The following is a 25,618-nucleotide window of genomic DNA, read 5'->3' as shown; positions in this document are numbered from 1 at the left end:
GTGCTAAACCAGTCCCACAGCCTCTTTCAGAGGGTCAGGTAGACTGGATGGGCCGAATGGCTTCCTTCTGCACTGTAGGGATTCTATGAGAGTCTGACCGGAATGACCACTGACTCAAAACTCTTGGAGTTAAAAAGGCTGAGTTTGGGTCCCTCAGGGACAGTCCTGCTTTGCTGGGACCCAACTTTTCACCTGCACACATGAAATTTAATTCCCCTGAATCTCTACACACTTCCATCTTTCGCCTACCTTTAAAGGCTGGCTCGCCAATATATTTCTTGGACTATGCTTTTACTTGTCCTCTCTGTAACTCCTCTGTGTCCGTGCCTTCCTCTGCTTCATCCTGGATCTTAAGACCACAAGACCATAAGATTTAGGAGCAGAATTAGGCCACTCGGCCCATCGAGTCTGCTCCGCCATTCAATCATGACTGATATGTTTCTCATCCCCATTCTCCTGCCTTCTCCCCATAACCCCTGATCCCCTTATTAATCAAGAACCTGTCTATCTCTGCCTTAAAGCACTCAGTGAATTGGCCTTCTGCGGCAGAGTTCCACAGATTCACCACCCTCTGGCTGAAAAAATTCCTCCTCATCATCTGTTTCAAAGGATCGTCCCTTTAGTCTGAGATGGTGTCCTCTGGTTCTAGTTTTTCCTATAAGTGGAAACATCCTCTCCACGTCCACTCTGTCCAGGCCTCGCAGTATCCTGTACGTTTCAATAATATCCCCTCTCATCCTTCTAAACTCCAAAGAGTACAGACCCAGAGTCCTCAAACGTTCCTCATATGACTAGTTCTTCATGCCAGGGATCATTCTTGTGAACCTCCTCTGGACCCTTTCCAAGGCCAGCACATCCTTCCTTAGATACGGGGCCCAAAACTGCTCGCAATACTCCAAATGGGGTCTGACCAGAGCCTTCTACAGCCTCAGAAGTACATCCCTGGTCTTGACATAGTAATATAATATACTTGCCCTCTTGACATGAATGCTAACATTACATTTGCCTTCTTAACTGCTGACTGAACCTGCACATTAACCTTAAGAGAATCGTGAACAAGGACTTGCAAGTCCCTTTGTGCTTCTGCTTTCCGAAGCATTTCCCCATTTAGAAAATAGTCTATGCTTAGATTCCTCCTTCCAAAGTGCATAACCTCACACATTTCCACGTTCTATTTCATTTGCCACTTCATTGCACACTATCGTTGCTTGTCCAAGTCCTTCTGCAGCCCCCTTGCTTCCTCAACTACCTGTCCCTCTACAGATCTTTGTATCATCTGCAAACTTAGCAACAGTGCCTTCAGTACCTGCTTCCAGATCATTAATGTATATTGTAAAAAGTTGTGGTCCCAGCACTGACCCTGGAGGCACACCACTAGTCAGTTTCCAGCCTGAGAAAGACCCCTTTATCCACACTCTTTGCCTTCTGCCAGTCAGCCAATCCTCTATCCATGTCAGGATCTTCCCCTTAACACCATGGGCTTTTAACTAATTTAACAATCTCCTATGCGGCACCTTATCAAAGGCCTTCTGGAAATCTAAATAAATCACGTCCACTGATTCTTCTTTGTCTAACTTCCTTGTTACCTCCTCAAAGAACTCTAACAGATTTGTCAGACACGACCTCCCTTTGCTGACCGTGCCGTGCTGACTCATTTTACCATGCACTTCCGAGTACTTGCCGATCTCATCTTTCATAACAGACTCTAAAATCTTACCAATGACCGAAGTCAGGCTAACCGGCCTATAATTTCCCGTCTTCTGCCCCCCTCCCTAATGTAACAGTGGTGTTACATTAGCCACCTTCCAGTCCTCTGGGACCCTTCCTGCCTCAAGTGATTCCTGAAAGATCATCTCCAATGCCTCCACAATTTCCTCAGCTATCTCTTTTAGGACTCTGGGGTGTAGTCCATCCGGTCCAGGTGACTTATCCACCTTCAGACTTTTCAGTTTCCCCAGAACTTTCTCCTTCGTAATGGTCACTGCACTCACCTCTGACCCCTGGTTCTCCTGGAGCTCTGGCATCCCACTGGTGTCTTCCACCATGAAGATTGATGCAAAGTAACTATTCAGTTCGTTTGCCATTTCTTTGTTTCCTATTGTTACTTCTCCAGCCACATTTTCTAGTCTAATGTCTATTTTTGCCTCTTTCTTACCTTTTATATATTGAAAAAAAACTCTTCCTTTATATTACTAGCTAGCTTGCACTCATACTTCATCTTCTCCCCCTTATTGCTTTTTTTCGTTGTCCTCTGCTCGCTTTTAAAGGCTTCCGAATCCTCTGGTTTCCCACTAATCCTCGCCACTTTGTATGCTTTTTCTTTAGCCTTTATGCTTTCCTTGACATCCCTCATCAGCCATGGATGCCTTGTCCTCCCCTTAGCATGTTTCCTCCTCCTTGGGATGAATTTCTGTTGTGCCTCCCAAATTACCTCCAAAAACTCCTGCCATTGCTGTTCCACTGTCTTCCCTGCCGGGCTCCTTCTCCAATCAACTAGAACATAGAACAGCACAGAACAGGCCCTTCGGCCCTCGATGTTGTGCCGAGCAATGATCACCCTACTCAAACCCACGTATCCACCCTATACCCGTAACCCAAGAACCCCCCCTTAACCTTACTTTTTTAGGACACTACGGGCAATTTAGCATGGCCAATCCACCTAACCCGCACAATTTTGGACTGTGGGAGGAAACCGGAGCACCCGGAGGAAACCCACGCACACACGGGGAGGACGTGCAGACTCCGCACAGACAGTGACCCAGCCGGGAATCGAACCTGGGACCTGGGACCCTGGAGCTGTGAAGCATTTATGCTAACCACCATGCTACCGTGCTGCCCCAAACTCTGGCCAGCTCCTCCCTCATGTCTTTATAGTTACCCTTATTTAACTGTAATGCTGTTACATCTGATTGCAGCTTCTCCCTCTCAAACTGCAGGGTAAATTCTATCATATTATGGTCACTGCTCCCCAAGGGGTCCTTCACCTTAAGTTCCATAATCAAGTCTGCCTCATTACACATCACCAAATCCAGAATTGCCTGTTCCCTAGTAGGCTCTGTCACAAGCTGCTCCAAAAACTATCTCTTAGACATTCCACAAATTCCATTTCTTGGGATCCACTACCAACCTGATTTTCCCAGTCCACTTGCACATTGAAGTTCCCCATGATTATTGTAATATTGCCTTTTTTACATGCCTTTGCTATCTCCAGATTTATTTTCTGCCCCACATCTTGACTACTGCTAGGGGGCCTGTACATAACTCCCATTAGGATCTTTTTACTTTTGCGATTCCTCAACTCTACCCACAGAGATTATATGCCTTCTGATCCTATGTCGCTCCTTGCTATCGATTTAACTTCATTCCTTACTAACAATGCAACCCCGCCCCCTTTGCCCATCTGCCTGCCCTTTCGATAGGACATATATCCTTGGATATTTAGATCCCAGCCTTGATCCCATTGCAGCCACGTCTCTGTGATGCCTACAACATCGTACCAGCCAATTCCAATGCATGCATTTAGGTACAACACCCTCAATGCTGCATTGGCCACCCCCCTTTTTACACTCTCCTCAGTCACTGTACCCTGTACTGTGGCCCTTTTTGTTTTTTATCTATGGCTTCTCTTCCTTACAGTTTCCTCCTTACTGCTTTTTGTTTCTGGCCCCGTTTTACTTCCCTCCGACTTCCTACATTGGATCCCACCCCCCTGCCACGTTAGTTTAAACCCTCCCCCACAGCTCTAGCAAACCCCCCCCACCCCCTTCCCAGAACATCGGTTCTAGTCCTGCCCAGGTGCAGACCGTCTGGTTTGTTGTGGTCCCACCTTCCCCAGAACCGGTTCCAATGCCCCAGGAATTTGAATCCCTCCCTCTTGCACCATCTCTCGAGCCACACATCATCTTATCTATCCTGACATTCCTACTCTGACTAGCTCGTGGCATTGGTAGCAATCCTGAGATTACTACCTTTGAGGTCCTACTTTTTTGTTTAACTCCTAGCCCCCTGAATTCAGCTTGTCCTGCAGCCGCTCTGAGACATCCTTGACCCTTGCACCAGGGAGGCAACATACTATCCTGGAGTCTCGATCGAGTCCGCAGAACCGCCTGTCTATTCCCCTTACGATTGAGTCCCCTATCGCTATAGCTCTGCCATTCTTCTCCCTGCCCTGCTGAGCAGCAGAGCCAGCCACGGTGCCATGAACCTGGCTGCTGCTGCCTTCCCCTGGTGAGCCATCTCCCCCAACAGTATCCAAAACGGTATATCTGTTTTGCAGGGAGATGACCGCAGGGGACACCTGCACTGCCTTCCTACTCTTGTCTTTTGGTCACCCATTTTCTATGCCCCTCAGTAACTTTCACCTGCGGTGTGACCAATGTGCTATCCACAACGTCCTCAGCATCGCGGATGCTCCAACGTGAGTCCATCCGCAGCCCCAGTGCCGTCAAGCGGTCTAACTGGAGCTGCAACTGGACACACTTCTTGCACATGAAGGAGCCAGGGACAGTGGACGTGTCGCTGAACTCCCACATCGCACACGAGGACCATGGCACGGGGCTGGGATCGCCTGCCATGTCTTAAACCGTAGGTTAACTTCTACAACCACAATTCCAAAAAAAACGAAAGGAAAATAAATAAATAAATAAATAGACAAATAACTCTGGTCTCAAGTGAGAGAACCTCAAAATGGAGGGTATGGAAAGACAAGGTCAGCAGAGACCTGGGAATGCCGCCACCAGGGCGTTCCCCGCCAAGCTTCTCACCACTCCGACTTGGAAATATATCGGCCATTCCTTCACTGTTGCTGGGTCAAAATCCTGGAATTCTCTTCCTAACAGCACTGTGGGTGTACCTACACCACGTGGTCTGCAGCGGTTCAAGAAGGCAGCTTCCCACCACCTTCTGAAGGGCAATTAGGGATGGACAATAAATGTTGGCCAAGCCTGCGACGCCCACATCCCGTAAAGAATAAAGAAAAGTTAGTTACCAATAAATCCACCATAGAGTTCAGGAGGAACCTATTTATCCAGAGAGTAATTAGAATGTGGAACTTGTTACCTCATGGTGTAGTCGAGATGAATAGTGTCGATGGGTTTAAGGTGATTTAAGTTAAATGATGCACAAAGTGCTGGAAGGATCTGCTGATGGGGCGAGATGAAGGGGGACGAGAGGAGGATTGTGAGGACCATCAACACTAATGTTCCCATTCTGTGCGAATCTTGTTCAGGTCATTCTTGAGCCCGTTAATGTGGGAAGAATAGTTGTGCCAATTTTCCATTGTCGTCTTGTTTTTTTTTGTCTTCAAGGTGCCTTTCCTTGGGAAGATTTTTTCTGTCTACGAGATTTGGGTGTAGCTGGCAGCCAGGAATTTGTTACCCATCCCTAAATGCCCTCGAACTGCTAGGCCGTTTCAGAGGGCAGTTAAGTGCTGCACGGTGGTTAGCACTGTTGCTTCACGGCACCAGTGACCCGGATTCAATCCCAGCCTGGGGCGACTGTCTGCGGAGTCTGCACATTCTCCTTGTGTCTGCGTCAGTTTCCTCCGGGTGCTCCGGTTTTATCCCACAGTCCAAAGATGCGCAGGTTTGGGTGGATTGGCCATGCTAAAGTTGCCCCTTAGTGTCCTGAGATGTGCAGGTTAGGTGGGGTTACGGGGTTAGGGCGGGGGGTGTGGGCGTAGCTAGGGTGCTCTTTCAGAGGGTCGGTGCACACTCGATGGGCCGAATGGTCACTCTCCGGATTCTCTGGAACCTCATTGCTGTAGGTCTGGACTCGCATGTTGACCAGACCAAGTATGGACATTAGATCAGTTTTAATCACAGTTTCATGATCTTCATTACTGAGACTCCACATTCTCCCCGTGTCTGCGTGGGTCTCACCTCCACAACCCAAAGATGTGCAGGTTAGGTGGATTGACCACGCTAAATTGCTGCTTAGCGTCCTAAGGTGGATTTACTGTGTTATGGGGATAGGATGGGGACGTGGGCCGAGGTCGGATGCTCTTTCAGAAGGTCAGTGTAGACTCGTGGGCCGAATGGCCTCTTTCTGCACTGTAGGTATTCTAGGATTAGCCTGCACCTCTGGATGACTAGTCCAGTGACAGTACCACAATGTCACCATCTCCCCTGGCAACAAAGTATAAGGCCCATGACTGGGGGACGAGGGTAGAGAGGAGGTGACCATTCCATTTGGAAGGGATATACACCCAGAAGCAGTAAGGTGGACAAACGGAGGTGAGGAATTGACCTCTTGAGGCCTAATGTTCGAGGCTGACTGGAATTATCGAATTCCTGCAGGCCCCCTGAAGTGTGGGTTGAACTAAGCCGGCTGACTGGAGGTGGCCTGCTGATGGCAAACTGATGGGCAAGTTTTAGTTTGCAAGTTCCAAAAGTAGCCAAGACGGTACCTCAAGATGATGACGCCCACCGTCTCTCTCTCTCTCTCTTTCTCTCTCTCTCCATGACCCAAATGTCAGGCTGCAACTCCGAATGAGCTGGGCGGCCTACTCTTTGCCCTTCAGCCTAGGGACCCCCTTATAGTGAGTTGCGGCTTGAGGGGGGGGGGGGGGGGGGGGGGGTGGGCGGGGGTTGGAGGTCCAGGAACCCAACGCCTTGGTTACCTCGGGAAACTACACATTAAAGCTGTCTCGCTCGAATATGCAGATTTGCCAAAAAGTGATGCCGCCCACAATTTAAAAATGGCGTCCCGATCTGTCCCTCCACCGATGAGTTTCGGCGAGCGGGGCTCTTTCGCGCAGGCAACGGGACTAAGTGCGGCCTTGGCTGAATGTTCCCCGCTGAGGTATCTAATCGGAGCCATGTTAGATAGCCATAGTTAGATATTTTAGATAGCGTTGTGTTTCCCGCCGCTATGAGCGCCAGGAAGCACGCGTCAAAACACGCTCGCCATGGGACATAGTTCCCATTTAGTCCGATCCCACCCAATGTCTCTCTTTGCAACAATATTCTAACCAACTGGGATGTACAGATCTTGGGTCAGGCTAAATCCCATCTAACATTCAACACATGGATTCGGGGGGGGGGGGGATTTTTTAAAGATGTTATTTTGTGACTGTATTTTGGATTCTCACCTCCTACTCCTACATTCCAGGAGAACAGAAAGGGTAACGGAAAAAGTGAAAATCAGCAGAATGAAGAAAAATCAGTGGAAAATGATTGACAATTGTGCATTAACCGGCTCAGTGAGCATCCAGCCATTGTCTCTCAGAGGCTTGATTTCTAAAGGACATTTTACTCTTGTGAATGGTGCTCCTTCAGGGGGGATTTGAGCTTATTAAGTGTGGAAGGAACTGCAGTTAAACCGTCTGACAGTGGCTACAATGGGCCTGCGAGAAGAGGCTGGTGGGCCCAGCAATCTGGCAAAGGGGGACGAGTTGAATTAGCGCCAATGGTGGGCGTGTGGCGAGTTGGGGGCTGAGCGAGCACACTCAATAGCGGGGGTGGGGACAGGGCCGTGCTGCGCGTTTATGACAAAGGCTGCCCACTGACAGGAAACAGATGTCTGGTGTCAAGTGAATTGATGATCTCCTCCTGCTGGCCGTCTCCGCGCTTTGTTTAACCAACACTGGACCCCAGCTAGGAGAGTGCTCGCTCTCCTTCAAAACTGGATTACCGGCCAGTCTCTGCAGTTATAATAATAATCTTTATTGCCACAACTCGGCTCACATTGACACCGCAATGAAGTTACTGTGGAAAGCCCCTCGTCGCAACACTCCGGCGCCTGTTCGGGTACGCAGAGGGAGAATTCAGAATGTCCAATTCACCTAACAAGCACGTCTTTCGGGCCTTGTGGGAGGAAACCGGAGCACCCGGAGGAAACCCACTCAGACACGGGGAGAACGTGCTGACCCCGCACAGATAGTGACCCAAGCCGGGAATCGAACCCGGGACTCTGGAGCTGTGAAGCAACAGTGCTACGCGCTGTGCTACCGTGCTGCCCACCTTCATCTTTTGCCCGTGAGATCCCTGTCTCCTGGAGTTCTGTTTTTTCCCCCGAAACACCCAACAGGCTGTTGCTCGTTCTGGGTGAGTGTGCTTAACACTCAATTTGGCTCTGTTTCTTGTTCTAAGCTCTGGAGCCGCAAGGTGCCGTTAAGACACCGCCACAAGCTTCAAGGTGAAGTTCAAAGCAATAAAACCGTACACCAATTAGTAAGTCCAAACAACTAGAGTTTATATAATACAATTATAATAACTACCCATGCACACGCTAAAGGATTAAACTTACTCCTACCGCTAAACAACTAATACTTATCTCGAAGGAACTGCTGGGTCAGGGAACAAGGCCTCTTGCACTGCTCTGGTCTGCAGACTTCAGATTGTTATCAATTGAAAAGGGGGTCAGGAGTGCCTATTTCTGGTAGCGGTCGTCGTTAGGCACTTACTTGTTGGTGGCTGCTGCTTGACGGCTGGAGTAGGAGACAGGAGCCAGGAGACAGGAGACTGAACCATGTGTGGGACCTTTCTTTTATAGGTCCCAGGGGATGCGCCCCTTTGGGCGGACTCCCTTACCTGCTTGGAATCGATTGGGTCTCTTCCCAATCGATATGTTTGAACCCCCCAATCCTACAGCAGTTCCTCGGTCACTGGGGCGGTTCTTGGGACTTATTGTTTTGGGCTTCTCTGACGCCACAGGGTCTGGCCTTCCATAGAATGTATCGATTTGTGCTTAACTTGTGTCCATTGTATCTGGGACTCGCCCGGTATTGCCTCATTAGTATGTTAACTGGTTTCTTTTCACAGTGCTGTCTGGTTTCTGCAACAGTCAAAACTGGTTTCTGCAGTCATCCCAATATACAATCGCTTTGCAAGCTGCTTGCTTTCCAACATGACCATTTTCCCTGCATTCCTTACAATCTTCCATTTTGTGTTGGGCAGTGGCCACCCCAGGTGGCTACACTCACGAGCCTCACCTCTCCCTGGAAACCCTTGGACTTTGTCGACTCCCCGAATGCTCATTCCACCTTTTCCATATTCTGAATTCTCCGGCCGTTGCGATTCAGCGTTCCCGCCGGCTGCGTGCCCCCCCCCCCCCCCGCTGTCCGTGGGCTTCCCGGCAGCGTGGGATGGCTTCAATGGGAAATCCCGTTGCCAAGTGGCGGGAAGACAGAATCCCGCCGGCAGCGAACGGCCCAACGCCGAGAAACACGCAGCTGTGAAACCGGAGGACCCGGCCTTCAACTTCCCCCATCTTTACGCTGACTCACGACCCTCTGAGGGTAAAGATACCTCCTCATCGCCATTTAAGATGAGCAACACCTTATTTTGAAGCGGTGAACAGAAACATGCATTTTCTTTGTTTTCAGTGTTTGGAAACCATTTCAAAAAAAAAAATTCAAAAGATTGTACACTGAGCGAGAACCAGCAGTGAGGCCTCCAGGGCAGGGTTGTTTATAGGCCGAATTTCCCCTCCCCCAGTCCACTGTTAGATTGTGGTGTTTGAAGCCAATTGTACAATTTAAGCAGTAGATATATAATGTCACTCTGAAACAGGAAACGTGCAGGGTACAGAAACCAGCCCTGATTTCCTGTTTGCCACGTCAATATAAAACGGCCAAACCACTTCTCTTTCCAATAGTGACTCAGTCGCTCACTTCACCCTGCCACCCTTGGTGCCTGCCTCAGGCCGCAGACTAGAGACTGTTCCCCCCAGCTTGACAATTCTAACATAAATGTACAGCCTCCCATGTTCTTCCCTCCATCAATTTGAGGCCTTTCAAAACTCTGCACCCCCGACCTAACCCGCGGCAGATCCCGTCCGCCCGTCGCTGCCCTCCTCGCGGGCCGCCGTGGGCTCCCGGTACAGCACCTCGATTTTCAAATGCTTATCCTTGCCTTCAAATCCCTCCATGGCCTCCCCCCCCCCCCCCCCCCCCCCACCCCCCCCCCCCCCCCCCCCCCACCCCGATCTCTGCCACCCACTTCAACCTCACAACTCTCAGGCAGATCTGTTCTTGTCAAATTCTGGTTCTGTAGCATCCCCGATTTCAATATCTCCACCATTTGTGGCTTTTCCCTCAGCGGCCTAGGCCTCAGGCTCCGAGATTCCTTCCCCAAGCCTTTCTGACTCTCACTCTCACTCCTCCTTCAAGAATTTCCACAGAACCTATTTTTACCAAGTCGTTTGCCCTAATATCTCCTTAAGTAGCTGGTGTCACTCTCTCTTTTTGCAGTGCCCCTGTGAGGCGCCTGGAGAGGCTATGTTATTAAATTATTCTTTTATGTGGGCTGTGGGCTTGGATGGTGAGGTCTAGCCCTTCCCTAATTGCCCTTGAACTGAGAGGGTCGCTGGCCATTTCAGAGGTGCAGTTAAGAGTCAGCCACATGGATCTGAAGTCACATGTCGGCCAAACCGGTTAAGGACGGCAGATTTCCTTCCAACCGATGAAAAGATCGCGAGTGAGAGGGCGCAGATTTAAAGGATGAAAGAAGCAATAGTGATATGAGGAAATATTTTTTCACGCAGCGAGTTGTTCGGGTGTGGAATGCTCTGCCTGAGTGTATGGTGGAGGCAGATCCACTTGGAATATTTGTTCTGGACAGGAGAGTTGTTTATTTAAGCAGCACTTATTCCTCCGCTTGCCACCAATCCGTAAACCAAAAGGCGTTGTGATTTGTAAACGTACTTCCCAAAACCTCGGTCATTTTTTGCGTGATCCAATTTTCCATCAATGACCTCACAGCAAAGTTGAGGTTTGATGAACTCAGAGGGTTAGTTTATTTGACACATTCAGCACAGAAAAAGGGTTTGGCAATGCCACCTCCACACTCGGACAATGAAGACGGGGTAGAGAAAAGAAGCATGTGCAGTACAGAGACCACAGAGACTATAAAAATGAGATCACGTGGGTTCCAGGGTCCAGAAGCAAAGTCCAGTGAGGTCGTCCTGGAGGTCAGCGGGCTGATGTTGCAGAATTCACTTTCCCGGTGGTGTCAACTTCTCGAGGTGAGATGGGCACACGAGGGAAAATCTGACGATGGCTCAGAACCTGGAAGAGAAGCAGTGCAGCAGACAGGGCTAAGTGTTCGACCTGTGTGGCTGCTCGTCAGAGAGACTGATCTGTACAGTTCAGCAAGTCAATATTACCTGTTGGACAAGCCAGAGGCCAAGGTCACATGACGCCGACCTCCTCACTAGGCTTTCAACACAGGATGTGCACCTCTCGCATGGAGTTTGACTGGACCTCAAAGACTGCTAATTATGAGTAGAGAGGAAGGTTGGCATGGCGTTTGTCTTCTCACACTCTGGGCGCGAGAGGCCTCGCGTGAGATTTGCGACGCCCGGAATGTCTCCACTTTGGACCTCACCGTCACTGGGCGGGATCCAGATGTACATATTCCAGCTCACGTAATCAAATATCTTGGCGCCGGATTCTTCCGAGGCCCGGGAATGAAAGCCCGCCCCTGGGAGACCTCGCCATCACGCTGTTTAGCCTGGTCCACACATACTTGGATCAGGTGTAATGGCACCTTGGAGGGGGGGGGGTCTCCCAGGCTATTGGAGGCCCCCCCTGGGTAGTCAGGCTCTGGGCAGCACAGTACCCTGGCATTCCGGCTACCACCAGGGTACCTTAGCACTGCCAGCCTGGCACCATGGTAGTGCCACCCTGGTAGTGCCACCCTGGCAGTGCCAGGGTGTTCGGATGGAACCGCCAGGCTGGCAGGGGCACTGCCAGGGTTCCAAGCTGGCAATGCCAAGGTGACCAGGTGCCAGGCTCCCCTGGCGGGGATCGGGCCCGGGGGTGCTTGCCCTTATGAGGTGGGGGTGGGGGGGGGGGGGGTTTCAAAGACCCCCTAACAGTTAAGTCAGGGTGTTGAGGGGGTTGTTCCGGAGACTGCAGTGGGGGATCGCAGGATTAGGGCGGCACGGTAGCATGGTGGTTAGCATAAATGCTTCACAGCTCCAGGGTCCCAGGTTCGATTCCCGTCTGGGTCACTGTCTGTGCGGAGTCTGCACGTCCTCCCCGTGTGTGCGTGGGTTTCCTCCGGGTGCTCCGGTTTCCTCCCACTGTCCAAAGATGTGCGGGTTAGGTGGATTGGCCATGCTAAATTGCCCGTAGTGTCCTAAAAAATGTAAGGTTAAGGGCGGGTTGTTGGGTTACGGGTATGGGGTGGATACGTGGGTTTGGGTAGGGTGATCATTGCTCGGCACAACATCGAGGGCCGAAGGGCCTGTTCTGTGCTGTACTGTTCTATGTTCTATGTTCTATTTAAAAATGACGCACTGATCTCGTTCGTGCAGCAAATGAAGGTAAGTGGGTCTCGGTGGGGTATCCCTCCCCAAAGCCAATAAAAATAGTCCGGTTTGATAGCGGGGTTGTTCTCGGCACCGCAGGTGCCCATAAACACCCCATTAAACGTGTCCAAAACGGGACTCTCTTTCCTGTTCGAATGCGCTCCTATCACCTTTGAAGCCTGGGTCATCAATTGCAAATGGCCTTTGTATAACTCTTTTTGTAGTCTCGCTGTGCGCCGTTCCCCCACCCCCCCCAGATGCCTCCCTCGGATACCAACCCTCCAGGATTGGCTTGGAGTTTGCAGGAATTGAGGGTCAATCTCCTGGACACTGCGACCCTGCAGAAAAATATCATTGGGACTTTAAGGTTTTGTCATTTTCTTGGAACATTCCTCCTTGGCAGACATAAAAATATTAAAAATGGGAAATGAAGGCTGAGTGGCTGATGGTCGACTGGGTGAAGAGTCACTTTGCTTTCCCGTTCGGGGAGGAAGGCAGCACGTCACAAGGTTGGGGTGTGTTGACTAATGGCAGGCGATGTGATTAAATTCCGGGAAGATATTGAATCGCCGTTGACAACCCTACTCTTTGTCTTGCCCTGTGGCCACATCCTATTCCTTCCTTGTGTGTTTATCGAATCTCTCCTTCTAAGCATCTGGCGTATCCATCTCGATTCCTTGTTGGTGGGAAATTCCGAATTCTCGCCCCTCTGTGGGCGAGATCACATCTCGAATACTGAGTGCCGTTTTGGTCTCCTTGTTGAAGGAAGGTTGTAAATTCGTGGGAGGCGGTTCAGAGGAGGTTTATTAGATTGATAGTTGGAATGAGCGGGATGTCTTTTGAGGAAAGGTTGGACAGATTGGGCTCATTTCCATTGGAGTTTAGCGAGTGACGGGGTGACTCAATTGAAGTCGATAAGACCCTGAATGGGTCTCGACACGTGTGAAGGGTGTTTCCTAATGTGGGGGAGGCCAGAACTCCTGAGGGAGGCCATGTTTTAAAATTAGGGGTCGTCCTTTTAGGACAGAGACGAGGAGGATCAAAGGTCATCGGGGGTAGATGGGAATGTGGAATTCGAAACACAAACGTATCAGCCAATAACGTATAGAATGGAGGACCGGGCTCAAGGGACCGAATGGCTTATCTCTCCTATTTCGTGCGTTCGTACGTAAAGGAAGTTGTCGCAGGCAGCAGGGCGGCACAGTGGTTGGCACTGCTGCCTCATGGCGCCGAGGTCCCAGGTTCGATCCCGGCCTTGGGTCACTGTCCGTGTGGAGTTTGCACATTCTCCCCGTGTCTGCGTGGGTTTCGCCCCCACAACCCAAAGATGTGCAGGGTGGGTGGATTGGCCACGCTAAATTGCCCCTTGATTGGAAAAAATGAATTGGGTACTCTAAATTAATTTTAAAAAAAGAAAGTTGTCGTGAATTCTTCATTGGATTTAACTTGTAATCATGGCTTCTAGTTTTGGGTTACCACACAGGTTGAACCATTTTTGCTTTGCCTACACCATGCGTCGCAATTTTAAAACCTCCATCAAGCCAGCAACCGCCCCCCCTCCCCCCACTCCCTCCAACCCACCCCATCAGCCTTCTCTGTTCAAAGGAGAGAAACCAAAGGACAACCATCTTCACCCGAAGGGGGGGGGGGGGGGGAAATCTGGAACTCGCTGCCTGACAGGGTGGCAGAGGCGGGAATTCTCACGGTATTTAGGAAGCATTCAGATGAGCACTTGCAACGCAACAGCGCACGAGACTGCAGACCAAGTACTGGAAACTGGGATTGGACTAGATTGGTGCCCGATGGCCAGTGCAGTTGCGATGGGCCGAAGGGCCTCTTTCTGTGCCGTGAAACCCCTCTGACTCAAAGCCTAAAAACACTTGTGTGTGCAGCGTGTAATTTGGTTCCTAAATTACAGGGATTCAGTACTTCCAAAGCACTTTGGGATGTCCTGTGGTTTTGTGGGGTGTTCTAAGTACCTCCATCCTTTCTTTCTAAGTCCTTTACGATCCCATCTTGCTTATTTGGAGAGAGGGTCGCAAAGCTGATGTTGGGGGTCACCCCTTCGGAACTCTCCTGTCCACCAGTGGCCACTCCGGCCTGTTTCTGCTGCCGCTGCCTGGCGCAGTCCAGTTCTTGAGGCCCAAATCCCGTTGCCGAGGAAGAGGGTGGAAGAACGCAGGGAAGAAGCGGAGAGGCCTGAGGGGCGGAAACCCTTTGTCGAACTAACTGGGCGCCTCTTTTGCTTAAAGCCAGGCAAACCCGGCTGCCCCTCCCGGCGCAGAATAGGCCCCCGTCAGCTGGTTAAAATTTACACAGCGCCGTGTATTCATGTGGAACAGGCCTTGTGTTTGTCACATTGTAAGCGAGAGAGGGGGACCCTGGCAAAAAGCGTTAACAGGATCAGCTCTGCTTGCTTTCTTCTTCGGATTTCAGTGCGGGATTTTTTTTTTCCAGGGTTGGCAGGCGGAGGTTGGGGGCGGGGGTGGTGGGGGGGGGGGGGGGGGGGAAGGAGTGGCTCGAAAACCTCTTGTTTCTGTTCCGCTACCGCAGCTGATCGAATGAAAGGCTTCTCTGAGGAAATGCTGCTCTTGTGGTGCAGACAGCAGCCCTAAAGGAAAGTGCGTGACAGAGGAAACGGGTGGCCTATCTGCTTGCCGATGCAGCTATTTCTGTGGCCTGACTCGTGCACTGTTGCTGCCCACCTTCCTGTTCTGACTGAGAGATGGGGGGGGGGGGGGGGGGGGGGAGCGAGAGGCCTTCCACTCAGCCCAGCCAGCGTCACACCTCGTCCTGTAACGATCAGAAGTTGTGTTATAGTCTTTTTGACTGCTCTTCTTGGGCCTCTGGCTTTGGGGTCCAATCTCTAAATCACAGGTGTCGTACTGGCCACGTGTTTGGGTCCTGACTTTTCCCTGTTCCGTTGTCATGGTAATAGGTTCGGGAGGAAAGGATAGATTTCAGGCCAGGATTGTCACCCATTTGCCTTGAGGTTCGTGCTCGCGTACGTCAGGCGATGACAAAGTTGTACCATTTTTATTTTATTTAACCTGCTGCCCCTCAAGTAGGTTGACACTCACTGCTCTGGACTCTCGGGTCTCGATTCTCATGTGATGGGATCTTTCTGTGCAAGGGGCTAGGGGGTGAGTGACAAACTTACGGGGCCCTGGAGAGCATTCAACTCTGGCCACCTCATTTAAATATTGAAAAGATGAGTTCCGTTCGAACCCACGGCAGTCGTTGCCGGGAGCAGGCTTTTGGGCACGCAAGTAGGCCACAGACATGGACCCGGCCGTCAGTTATGTGGTGGGAGCTGGGGTTTGGGTTGGGGAGGTGGGGTTACGGGGCAGTGTCCAGAACAGAGGGAGAAGAAGGCGGGAGTAAGGTAGGCCCAAGGTGTGCAGGCAGGACCTGTCGGGACATTTCCCACTTCACAGAGGGAATTATCATGCTCTGCCTCCTCTGGACCTCAATCCAACCCCCGGCAGGTTAGGCCTGATGAGGGAACCAACATTACACCTCTAACGGTCCAGGCCTTGGTTCAAAATCACATAAGTAGATTAGAACATAATGGCCTAACCAGAGCCTGACCTCCATATTTAGAGAAGGACCCCGCTAGCTGGGTTAGCCGTCCTGGCTGCCTGACATTACAATTTTAAAGTAATTTAAAATTACACTTGGTCAAATTGGGAAGTAAGTGAGAGGTCCTCTTCCCCACGCACACATGCACAATTGTAATTACCTGTCCTTACTCCTAGAATCCCTACAGTCCAGAAGGAGGCCATTTGGCCCAAAGGGTTTGCACCGACCCTCTGAAAGAGCATTGACTCACTCCCCCCGCTCTATCCATGTATCCCCACCTAACCTTCAGACAATACGGGGAATTTTAGCACGGTCAATCCACCTAACTTGCATAACTTTGGACAATCACCCAATGCTGGAATCGAACCCAGGTCCCTGGCGCCATGAGGCAGCAGTGCTAACCACTATGCTACCATGCTGGCCCCCTCTCCTCCTCACTCTTCCTGTCGTGGTAAAATTGTATCCAAACATAAAGTTTGTCACCTTGAGAGTTGTCGAGGGAGGACCTGGATGGGGAAATTGAAAACAAGCGACATTAATTTTTATTAACGATGCCCATTGTCCCTCCTTTCCTCTCCTGAATTGTGCATTTGGATTCTGGTCTCCAACACCTTTCCAGACACCTTAAATTGAATCATATTCATAAAGTGAATCATTCATAATTTTCTTTTAAAAAATGCCGAACCTTCTTTTGGGAAAGTAAGGAGATATGCATATGGCTAAGCGTAGATGATAAAAGATTGACATTCAACCAGACGAGCCTCCAGACCGTCGTGTGAGACAAAAAAGGACCTTCCAACGAGTTATGGAGGCCTCAGGCTGCACGTGTGAAGCAGGCCCCAGAAGCCATTGCCGTGCTTCATGTGCAGCTCCTCGCTCACTTGCAGCTTTGTAAGTGGTGGGAAGATTGTTAGTGTGTTTCCCAGAAGGATGATTAGGCCCAGAAGGTGACCATTCAACCTATCCGGCCTCTGCTGACTCTTTCGTGGAACACTCCACTCTCCCCGCTCTTTCCCCATCACCTTTGAACATTTCACATAAGGAGGAACCTTCACGGAAACTAGAACAAGAGAATTTACACCACAACTCTTGTCAACAGTCGGATGGCCATTTTTGGAGAGATTTTTGATAGTCTAACCATTATGGATTGAATTAAGATTGAAATTAGAAGACAGTGTGCTAATAGTTTGTCTTTCTTTTGGTGTCCAGACATACATCTTCACTGACGACGAGGATGAAGAGCTGACGATAAGGACAGGTGAGGACTTCTCTTCCTTATAGTTGAAAACCAGTTTCCCTGGGGTATACGGCAGTGGTACGTGGACCATTTGAGTGTGGGGCTCAAGAGCGGGCAAGGGAGGTGCGGGGAGGGCGTCCGCAGGGGTGCAAATCATGTTTAAATCCATGTTCCCCTAAACGGTTAGGTGGATTGGCCATGCTAAATTGCCTCTTAGTGTCCAAAGCGTTCGGAGGGGTTATGGGGTTAGGGGTGGAGATGTTGGCTTTAGTAGGGTGCTCTTTCCAAGAGTCGGTGCAGAGCCGATGGGCCAAATGGCCTGCTTCTGCACTATAAATTCTGTGATTCATAATTGTATGATTCAACACATCCCCATCAACTGAAATCCAGGGAGACCCAAGGTTGTAGATTCAGGATCTGGGCGTGCATTTTGCTGTATTGCAACTGACTACTGAAACTCTCTCAGACAGACCCAGTTCGAATGATAGTTGAGTCTTTTCTGACCCACAGACGCACATCAAATCTCCACATTTACTAAGACCCCTTATTTCCACAACTAAGACAAAAAGCTATGGTTCTTGTGTGGTTGTCATAGAATCAGGTGGTTGCCATTAAGGAGAAACTACATTGGACCAGCCATAGGTGGCAACAAGAGCAGGTCAGAGGCTGGGACTCCTGTGGCGAGTAACTAATCTCCTGACTCCCCCATAGTCTGTCTACCATCTACAAGACACAAGTGATGGAATACTCTCCACTTGACTGGATGAGTGCAGCTCCAACAATACTCAAAACATTCAATACCATCCAGGACAAAGCAGACCGTTTGACTGGTACCCCATCCACCAACTCCAACATCCACTCCCTCCACCTCTACCCTGGGACATCTCTGCAGGAGTTTGCAGGGTGGCGTACTAGATGCAAACATCAACATCTTCATCAATGATCCGTAATAAGTCAGAAGTGGGGATGGTCACTAATGACTGCAAACATCAACAACATAGAACATAGAACAGTACAGCACAGAACAGGCCCTTCGGCCCTCGATGTTGTGCCGAGCCATGATCACCCTACTCAAACCCACGTATCCACCCTATACCCGTAACCCAACAACCCCCCCCTTAACCTTACTATTAGGACACTACGGGCAATTTAGCATGGCCAATCCACCTAACCCGCACATCTTTGGACTGTGGGAGGAAACCGGAGCACCCGGAGGAAACCCACGCACACATGGGGAGGACGTGCGGACTCCACACAGACAGTGACCCAGCCGGGAATCGAACCTGGGACCCTGGAGCTGTGAAGCATTTATGCTAACCACCATGCTACCATGCTGCCCAACATCTTCATCAATGATCTGTGATAAGTCAGAAGTGGGAATGGTCGGGCAGCACGGTGGCGCAGAGGGTTAGCCCTGCTGCCTCACGGCGCCGAGGTCCCAGGTTCGATCCCGGCTCTGGGTCACTGTCCGTGTGGAGTTTGCACATTCTCCCCGTGTTTTCATGGGTTTCGCCCCCAAAACCCAAGGATGTGCAGGGTAGGTGGATTGAACATGCTAACTTGCCCTTTAATTGGAAAAAAATTATTTGGTGTTCTAAATTTATTTTTTAAAAAAAGAAGTGGGGGTGGCCACTGATGACTACACGATATTTAACACCATTCACAACTCCTCAGATACTGAAACAATCCATGTCCATATGTCCAGATCTGGACAATGTGTTGATAATGTACGTGTCAGAAAAGTGTCAGGCAATGATCATCTTCAACAAGAGCGAATCCAACCATCGCCTCTTGACGTTCAATGGCATTACCATCACTGAATCCCCCATTACCGACATCCAGAAGGGTCACATTGACCGGAAACTGAACTGGATCAGCCATATAAATGCTGCGGCTACAGGAGCAGGTCCGAAGCTGGGAAGCCTGCGGTAAGTAACTCATCTTCTGACTCCCCCAAAGCCTGCCCACCATCGACAAGGCACAAGTCAGGAGTGTGATGGACTACCCTCCACTCGCCTGAATGAGTGCAGCCCCAACAATATTCAAGAAGCTCAGTACCATCCAGATGGAGCAGCCCCACTTGATTGACACCCCATCTACCACATTCAATATTCATGCCCTCCACCACTGACGCAGAGTAGCAGCCGTGCGTACCCTCTACAAGATGCCCTGCAGCAACTCACCAAGGATCCTTCCAAACCCACAACCTCTGTCACCCAAAAGGACAAAGGCGGCAGATGCATGGGAACCCCACCACTTGGAGGTTCTCCTCCAAGTCACTCACCACCCTGACGTGGAAATATATCCTTCGCTGTTGCTGGGTCAAAATCCTGGAACTCCCTGCCTAACAGCACCGTGGATGTACCTACACCACACGATCTGCAGCTGTTCAAGGAGGCAGCTGACCAACCACCTTCTCAGGGGCAATAAGGGACGGACAATAAATGCTGGCCTACCCTACATCCCTCGAAACAATAAAAATCGATCTCCAACCTCCCACTGCTCTGCCACTCTGATCCCCTCACGTTTTTGGCACCAGGGGTTCGATTACTCCCATCTTTCACGTTTACTGGTCTTGGATCCCGCCTACAAACTTCAACTTTAACAAAACCCTTATCTCGTTCCGTCACCCTCGTACTCTCTGGCTCTCTATTTACAAATGTAGGGAGGATCGCCAGGCAAAATAAATGTCCAGTGTGGCATTTTAATACCGATAATCAGGGGAGCAGTACGTTACCAGGAATCAACTGTTGAATTGAAGTAGTTTGAATGGGCAACTGAATGGACTCCCAAGAGGAAAAGATCTTGGGCACGATTTAACGGGAAAATAAGAGTCCCATTTTGGCCGCGTTCAGCGGGGTGTTTACCGGCGCCTGCAGTGTCGAGAATGACCCCGCTGTCAAACGGGATTCTGGGTATTTTTTGGGCCTCGGCGAGGAATGCGCGGCAGAGGCTGCACCTACCTTGGCGCACTGCCAGGATGCCCGGGTGGCAGCGGGAGTGCCAGACTGCCACCCCGCCCGGAGCCCAACCACCCGGGGGCCTCCGATGGCCTGGGAGACCACTCCCGCCCCCAGGGGGCGTTACCTTTGGTCCATGTCTGTGTGGGCCAGTACTAAAAGGCGCCATGACGACGTCTCCCAGGCACGGTTATCTAATCTAGGGCTTTGGGACGCTCCGGCGCAGACGTGTTTTAAGTGATGATGTGGAGATGCCGGCGTTGGACTGGGGTGAGCAGAGTAAGAGGTCTTCCAACACCAGGTTAAAGTCCAACGTGCTTGTTTCAAACACTAGCTTTCGGAGCGCTGCTCCTTCCTCGGGTACACCTTCCTCCTTCACCTGAGGAAGGAGCAGCGCTCCAAAAGCTAGTGTTTGAAACAAACATGTTGGACTTTAACCTGGTGTCGGAAGACTTCTTACTGTGTTTAAGTGAGGCTAACTACTCACTTAAGTATGCAAATTTCTGGGCAGCAGGGCGGCACAGTGGTTGGCACTGCAGCCTCACGGTTTGATCATGGCCCTGGGTCACTGTCCGTGTGGAGTTTGCACATTCTCCCCATACCTGCGTGGGTTTCGCCCCCACAGCCCAAAGATGTGCCGGCTAGGTGGATTGGCCACGCTAAATTGCCCCTTGATTGGAAAAAATGAATTGGGTACTCTAAATTTATGAAAAAAAAAGTATGCAAATTTGGATCCCCGCTCAGTGAGTGCGAGATCCAGATCGCGACGTCTCGCGGGGTCTCGATAGATCTCCCGAGGCTTCCCGAGCAACGGAAACCTCATGAGAGATTGGGCCCTTTGTCTTTATGTAACTCCTTTCAAGACTTCAGTAATCCACAAGCGTTTTTTTAAAAAATGCAGTAATTTTGAAACATATTTGCTCTCGTACTGCAATCATGGTTTGTTTTGGGAGATAGATAAACAGACCGACAGATACAGGGAAGCAATGACCGGGGCAGAGGCAAGAAAGGGAGGGTGGTGGAAAGGTGGACGCCCGCCTGTTGGTAAATGCCACGCGGTCGATCTAAGAAAATGGCAAGACAGTCGTTTGGCCCCAAGTAGAGCCAATCCAGTCCACAGGCCAGGATCTCCGCTCGGAATTGTTCATCGTGGTGATACTATGCGCCATTCCTTTCTCTCCACACAGGTCACCGCGTGATCAATACCAACTGCTCGTCAGCGCACAGCCGCCAAGCCTTGTCTTGCAAGATGGCCGCCGAGTATGATGTGTTCATCGCGTCACGTCTGAAGTAAGTTGTCGGGCCGGCCGTTGATGTTGATGAAGGCTTAGGGTTAGCACTGCTGCCTGATGGCGACGAGGACCCGGGTTCGATCCCGGCTCTGGGCTACTGTCCGTGTGGAGTTTGCACATTCTCCCTGTGTTTGCGTGGGTCCCCCCCACCCCCCCAAACACATAAATATGTTGATGGAGGCTCTGTGAATGAGGAGGGTCAATATTGAGACCCGTAGCATGAGCCATAATAATGATTTGAGTAATGCGGCACAGACTAAAACCATTCAGCTCGTGCCCTATATCCCTTTCTCCCTCGAATTTATAGCTTCTCCGTAAATGTACCTGTCCTTCATTCTTCACCATGGGCTAGAATAGTACAGCACAGAAAGAGGCCATTCGATCAATCAAGTCTCTGCTCGGACAGCTCCAATTAGTCTCACTGCCTTACATCACTGCGGTTTATCTTTCTCCCGCCCCCGGAGTAGCCTGGCCCCGCCCCCTGTGCTGCCTGGCCCCGCCCCCTGTGCTGTCTGGTCCCGCCCCTGTGCTGCCTGGCCCCGCCCCTGGAGCAGCTGGGCCCCGGCCCTGGTGAATCCCTTCGGGACCCTCTCCCTCTGAAAGAGCACCCTACCCAGCCCCCACCCTAGCCCCTGGAAGCCCGTGACCTCACCTTTGGACACGAAGTTGCAATTTATCATGGCCAAACCACCTAACCTGCACCTCTTCGGACTTGTGGGAGGAAACCGGAGCACCCGGAGGAAACCCGCACAGACTCACGGAGGGAGCACACAACTTCACACAGACTGGGGGGGTGATATATGTCTGCCCGTTCCAGCAGCCTGTCTTGAAGTCCACCATCTACCTCACTGCACCAAAGTCTAAGACATCGTATCTCAAAACCAGCAAGGGTCCGAGTGCCGAGCCCTGGGACACTGGACAATACCGCTCTACACCCCCATCCAGTCCAAGAAACCAATCGCCATGAAACAGTGGTGTCCACCATCTGCACCAGAATCAGAGAAACGCATAATTGCTCCTGTCACCCTGCCCGAATCCGGTAATGTAGGGCCGGTGATACATTCGCCCGTGTGTTTCACGGCGGCAGAGGGGGCCCGCAAACAGGATCTACCCATCCCGCCATTGTCAACGGTATCTCCCGTTGACTGCACCCCACTCCCCCCCCCCCCCCCCACCCCCCACATTGCCGGAAAACCGTGCGCTGGCGTGCGGACCGGAATTCCCCACCGGCATGAACAGCCGGTAAATCCCGCCCCGAATGCGAGTTTCAAAATTCATTCACGGGATGTGAGCGTCCGCCGGTTAGCTCGCCGTCTATCGCCCGTCCCCTAATCGCCCCTTGGAAAGGTGGCGGTGAGCCGACTTCTTGAACCGCTGCACTCCCATGGGGTGTAGGTACACCCACAGTGCTGTTAGGGAGGGAGTTCCAGGATTTTGACCCGCAGACAGTGAAGGAACGGCCAATATATTTCCAGGTCAGGGTGGTGAGTGAACATGGAGGGGAACCTCCAGGTGGTGGGGTTCCCAGGTATCTGCTGCCCTTGTCCTTCTGTCTCGTAACAGTCATGGGGTTGGGAAGGTGCTGTTGAAGGAGCTTTGGTGAGTTTGGTGAGGTATCTTGTAGATGGTGCACACGGATGTCACTGTATGATGGTGCTGGAGGGAATGAATGCTGATGGCAGTGGACGAATCCCATTGTCACAATGAGATGAAGATTTCGGAGTGGTGCTTATTTTTCTGTGTTGCTCCATGCGAACCTCAAGAATCACAGCTCCAGGGTCCCAGGTTCGATTCCCGGCTGGGTCACTGTCTGTGTAAATTCTGCACGTCCTCCCCCTGTGTGCGTGGGTTTCCTCCGGGTGCTCCGGTTTCCTCCCACAGTCCAAAGATGTGCGGGTTAGGTGGATTGGCCATGCTAAATTGCCCGTAGTGTCCTAATAAAAGTAAGGTTAAGGGGGGGGGGGTTGTTGGGTTACGGGGATAGGGTGGATACGTGGGTTGAGTAGGGTGATCATGGCTCGGCACAACATTGAGGGCCGAAGGGCCTGTTCTGTGCTGTACTGTTCTATGTTCTATGTTCTAATTAGATTTTCCTACTAACTGGAAGCTCAGCTCATGAAATATGCTGACTCGCCGGATCTCCCTTGGTGGAGGGTCCAGAGGGTGGCTGGGTGTGGATGGGACCAGTCTTGCCAATGTCAGAAGCAAATGCTTGCAGGACATGGGCGGACAAGTGCCAAGATGGCTTCTTTAGAAGGCCCTCTCATTTCTCCGGTGCTTGCTCCCAATTGTTTTGCAAGATTTTAGGTCCCCAATCCTCACATCCCGCTCATCCCCCCACGCACCCACCCACCCTATTGCCACTCATACCCCGTGCTAGCTCAATGTCGACTCACCCAAAATCCATCATGACTTCAGGAGCTCATGGCATCAATCTATGTATCCTACAAGTGCTAACTGATCCCAAATGGCTGTTGTTATAATGGACGAAATGGAGGCATTGAGTGAAATTTCGGTCCACTCTTTCACCTGTTTATAAAATAAAATTAGAGTACCCAATTCATTTTTTCCAATTAAGGGGCAATTCAGCCTGGCCAATCCACCTGCCCTGCACATCTTTGGTTTGTGGGGGCGAAACCCACGCAAACACGGGGAGAATGTGCAAATTCCACACGGACAGTGACCCAGAGCCGGGTTTATCGCGTCACGTCTGAAGCAAGTTGATGGGCCGGCAGTTGATGTTGATGAAGGCGAGGGTTAGCACTGCTGCCTCACGGGACCTGGGCGCCATGGGCCAGCGGTGCTAACCACTGCGCCACCGTGCTGCCCTTCGACTCTCTCTCACCTGATCGCTGTCCCTCTGCAAGACTGTCGAACACTTGCAATCGCACCATCTCTCGGCCTCCGCTGCCTTTCGCTGCCCACCCACATCCTGCCGGGCTTCACATTTTAGTTACTCTGTCGGGTTGAGGGTTGGGGATTTGAAGCCTGGTTCCTGAGGCCTCCATCCAGAACACGAGCAACGCAACTGCCCGGCATCGCCGCAAACGTTAAATGTCGAAGACGGCGGGAGATTGAATGGCGCGCGTGACACTGAGGTGGGAGCAGGAAACACATCGACGAGCTGGAAGGCGCCAAAACCGATTTGAGCAAATTAAACAGTGACCGAGTGCAAACTGTCCCGAGGAGAGAGAGAGGCGCCGCTGCCCACTCCTCAACACAACCACTTGACAACGTTCCCCTATTTGAGTCCGGACTTTGGTCAAGGTACCGACCTCGAGTTGTTGGGATTCTCCTCTCCGATACCTCGCCTCTCAAAACAAGTTCTCATCACCTTCCTCCTAGCTTGGATTCTGTAGCTGCAAATGTAACACCGTCTTGAGGGGAGGGGAGAGGAGAGGGGGGGGGGGGGGGGGGGCATCACCAGTCTGTTCAGGGCATCCGCGGAGCTCAGGGCGTTCCGCCTGAGTTGCCCCCGTTTAGTGCCTGCGCGCTTTATCTCGTTGTGTATTGTCCGGCTCTAACCCTCTGCCCTCTTTCTCGTCCTTCTCCAGGTGGTTTTGCCACGTCGATGATGATAACTACGTCAACATGAGAGCCCTCCTGAACCTGCTGTCAAGCTTCTCCCCGACGCAGGACATTTACATTGGGAAGCCCAGCCTGGACCGACCAATCGAGGCGTCTGAAAAATTGCCTAACAATAAAACAGTGAGCGACTTTAAGAATATTTTTCAAAAAAAGGATTGCGCTGGATTTACAATTATAATTTTTTTTTTATAAATTTAGAGTACCCAATCATTTTTCCAATTAAGGGGCAATTTAGCGTGGCCAATCCACCTAGCTTGCACGTTTTTGGGCTGTGGGGGCGAAACCCACGCAGACACGGAGAGAATGCGCAAACTCCACACGGACAGTGACCCAGAGCCGGGATCGAACCTGGGACCTCAGCGCCGTGAGGCGGTTGTGCTAACCACTAGACCACCGTGCTGCCCTGATTTACAATTATAATAATAATAATAATCTTTAGTGTCACAAGTAGGCTCACATTAACACTGCAATGAAATTACTGTGAAATTCCGCGAGTCGCCACACTCCGGCGCCTGTTCGGGTACACAGAGGGAGAATTCAGAATGTCCAATTCACCTAACAAGCACGTCTTTCAGGACTTGTGGGAGGAAACAGGAGCACCCGGAGGAAACCCACGCAGACACGGGGAGGATGTGCAGATTGCGCACAGACAGTGACCCAAGCCAGGAATCGAACCTGGGACCATGGCGCTGTGAAGCAACAGT

At 51.1% G+C, this 25,618-nt stretch overlaps 1 protein-coding gene across 1 annotated transcript in view; it reads left to right on the top strand.

Moving 5' to 3' along the window:
• LOC119956527 (beta-1,3-N-acetylglucosaminyltransferase lunatic fringe-like) overlaps nucleotides 1–25,618 on the top strand; it is a 73,083-nt gene that overhangs the window by 25,254 nt on the left and 22,211 nt on the right. The window contains exons 2-4 of the mRNA XM_038783816.1: nucleotides 17,047–17,095; nucleotides 21,222–21,324; nucleotides 24,881–25,034. Coding sequence (XP_038639744.1) covers nucleotides 17,047–17,095; nucleotides 21,222–21,324; nucleotides 24,881–25,034 — 306 coding nt within the window. The remainder of the gene's footprint in view (nucleotides 1–17,046; nucleotides 17,096–21,221; nucleotides 21,325–24,880; nucleotides 25,035–25,618) is intronic.

The sequence above is a fragment of the Scyliorhinus canicula genome, chromosome 23 (assembly GCF_902713615.1).
Source record: "Scyliorhinus canicula chromosome 23, sScyCan1.1, whole genome shotgun sequence".
In the NCBI taxonomy this organism is placed as follows: domain Eukaryota; kingdom Metazoa; phylum Chordata; class Chondrichthyes; order Carcharhiniformes; family Scyliorhinidae; genus Scyliorhinus; species Scyliorhinus canicula.
Note: the sequence above shows the minus strand (reverse complement) of the source record. Positions and strands in the feature narration are given on the sequence as shown.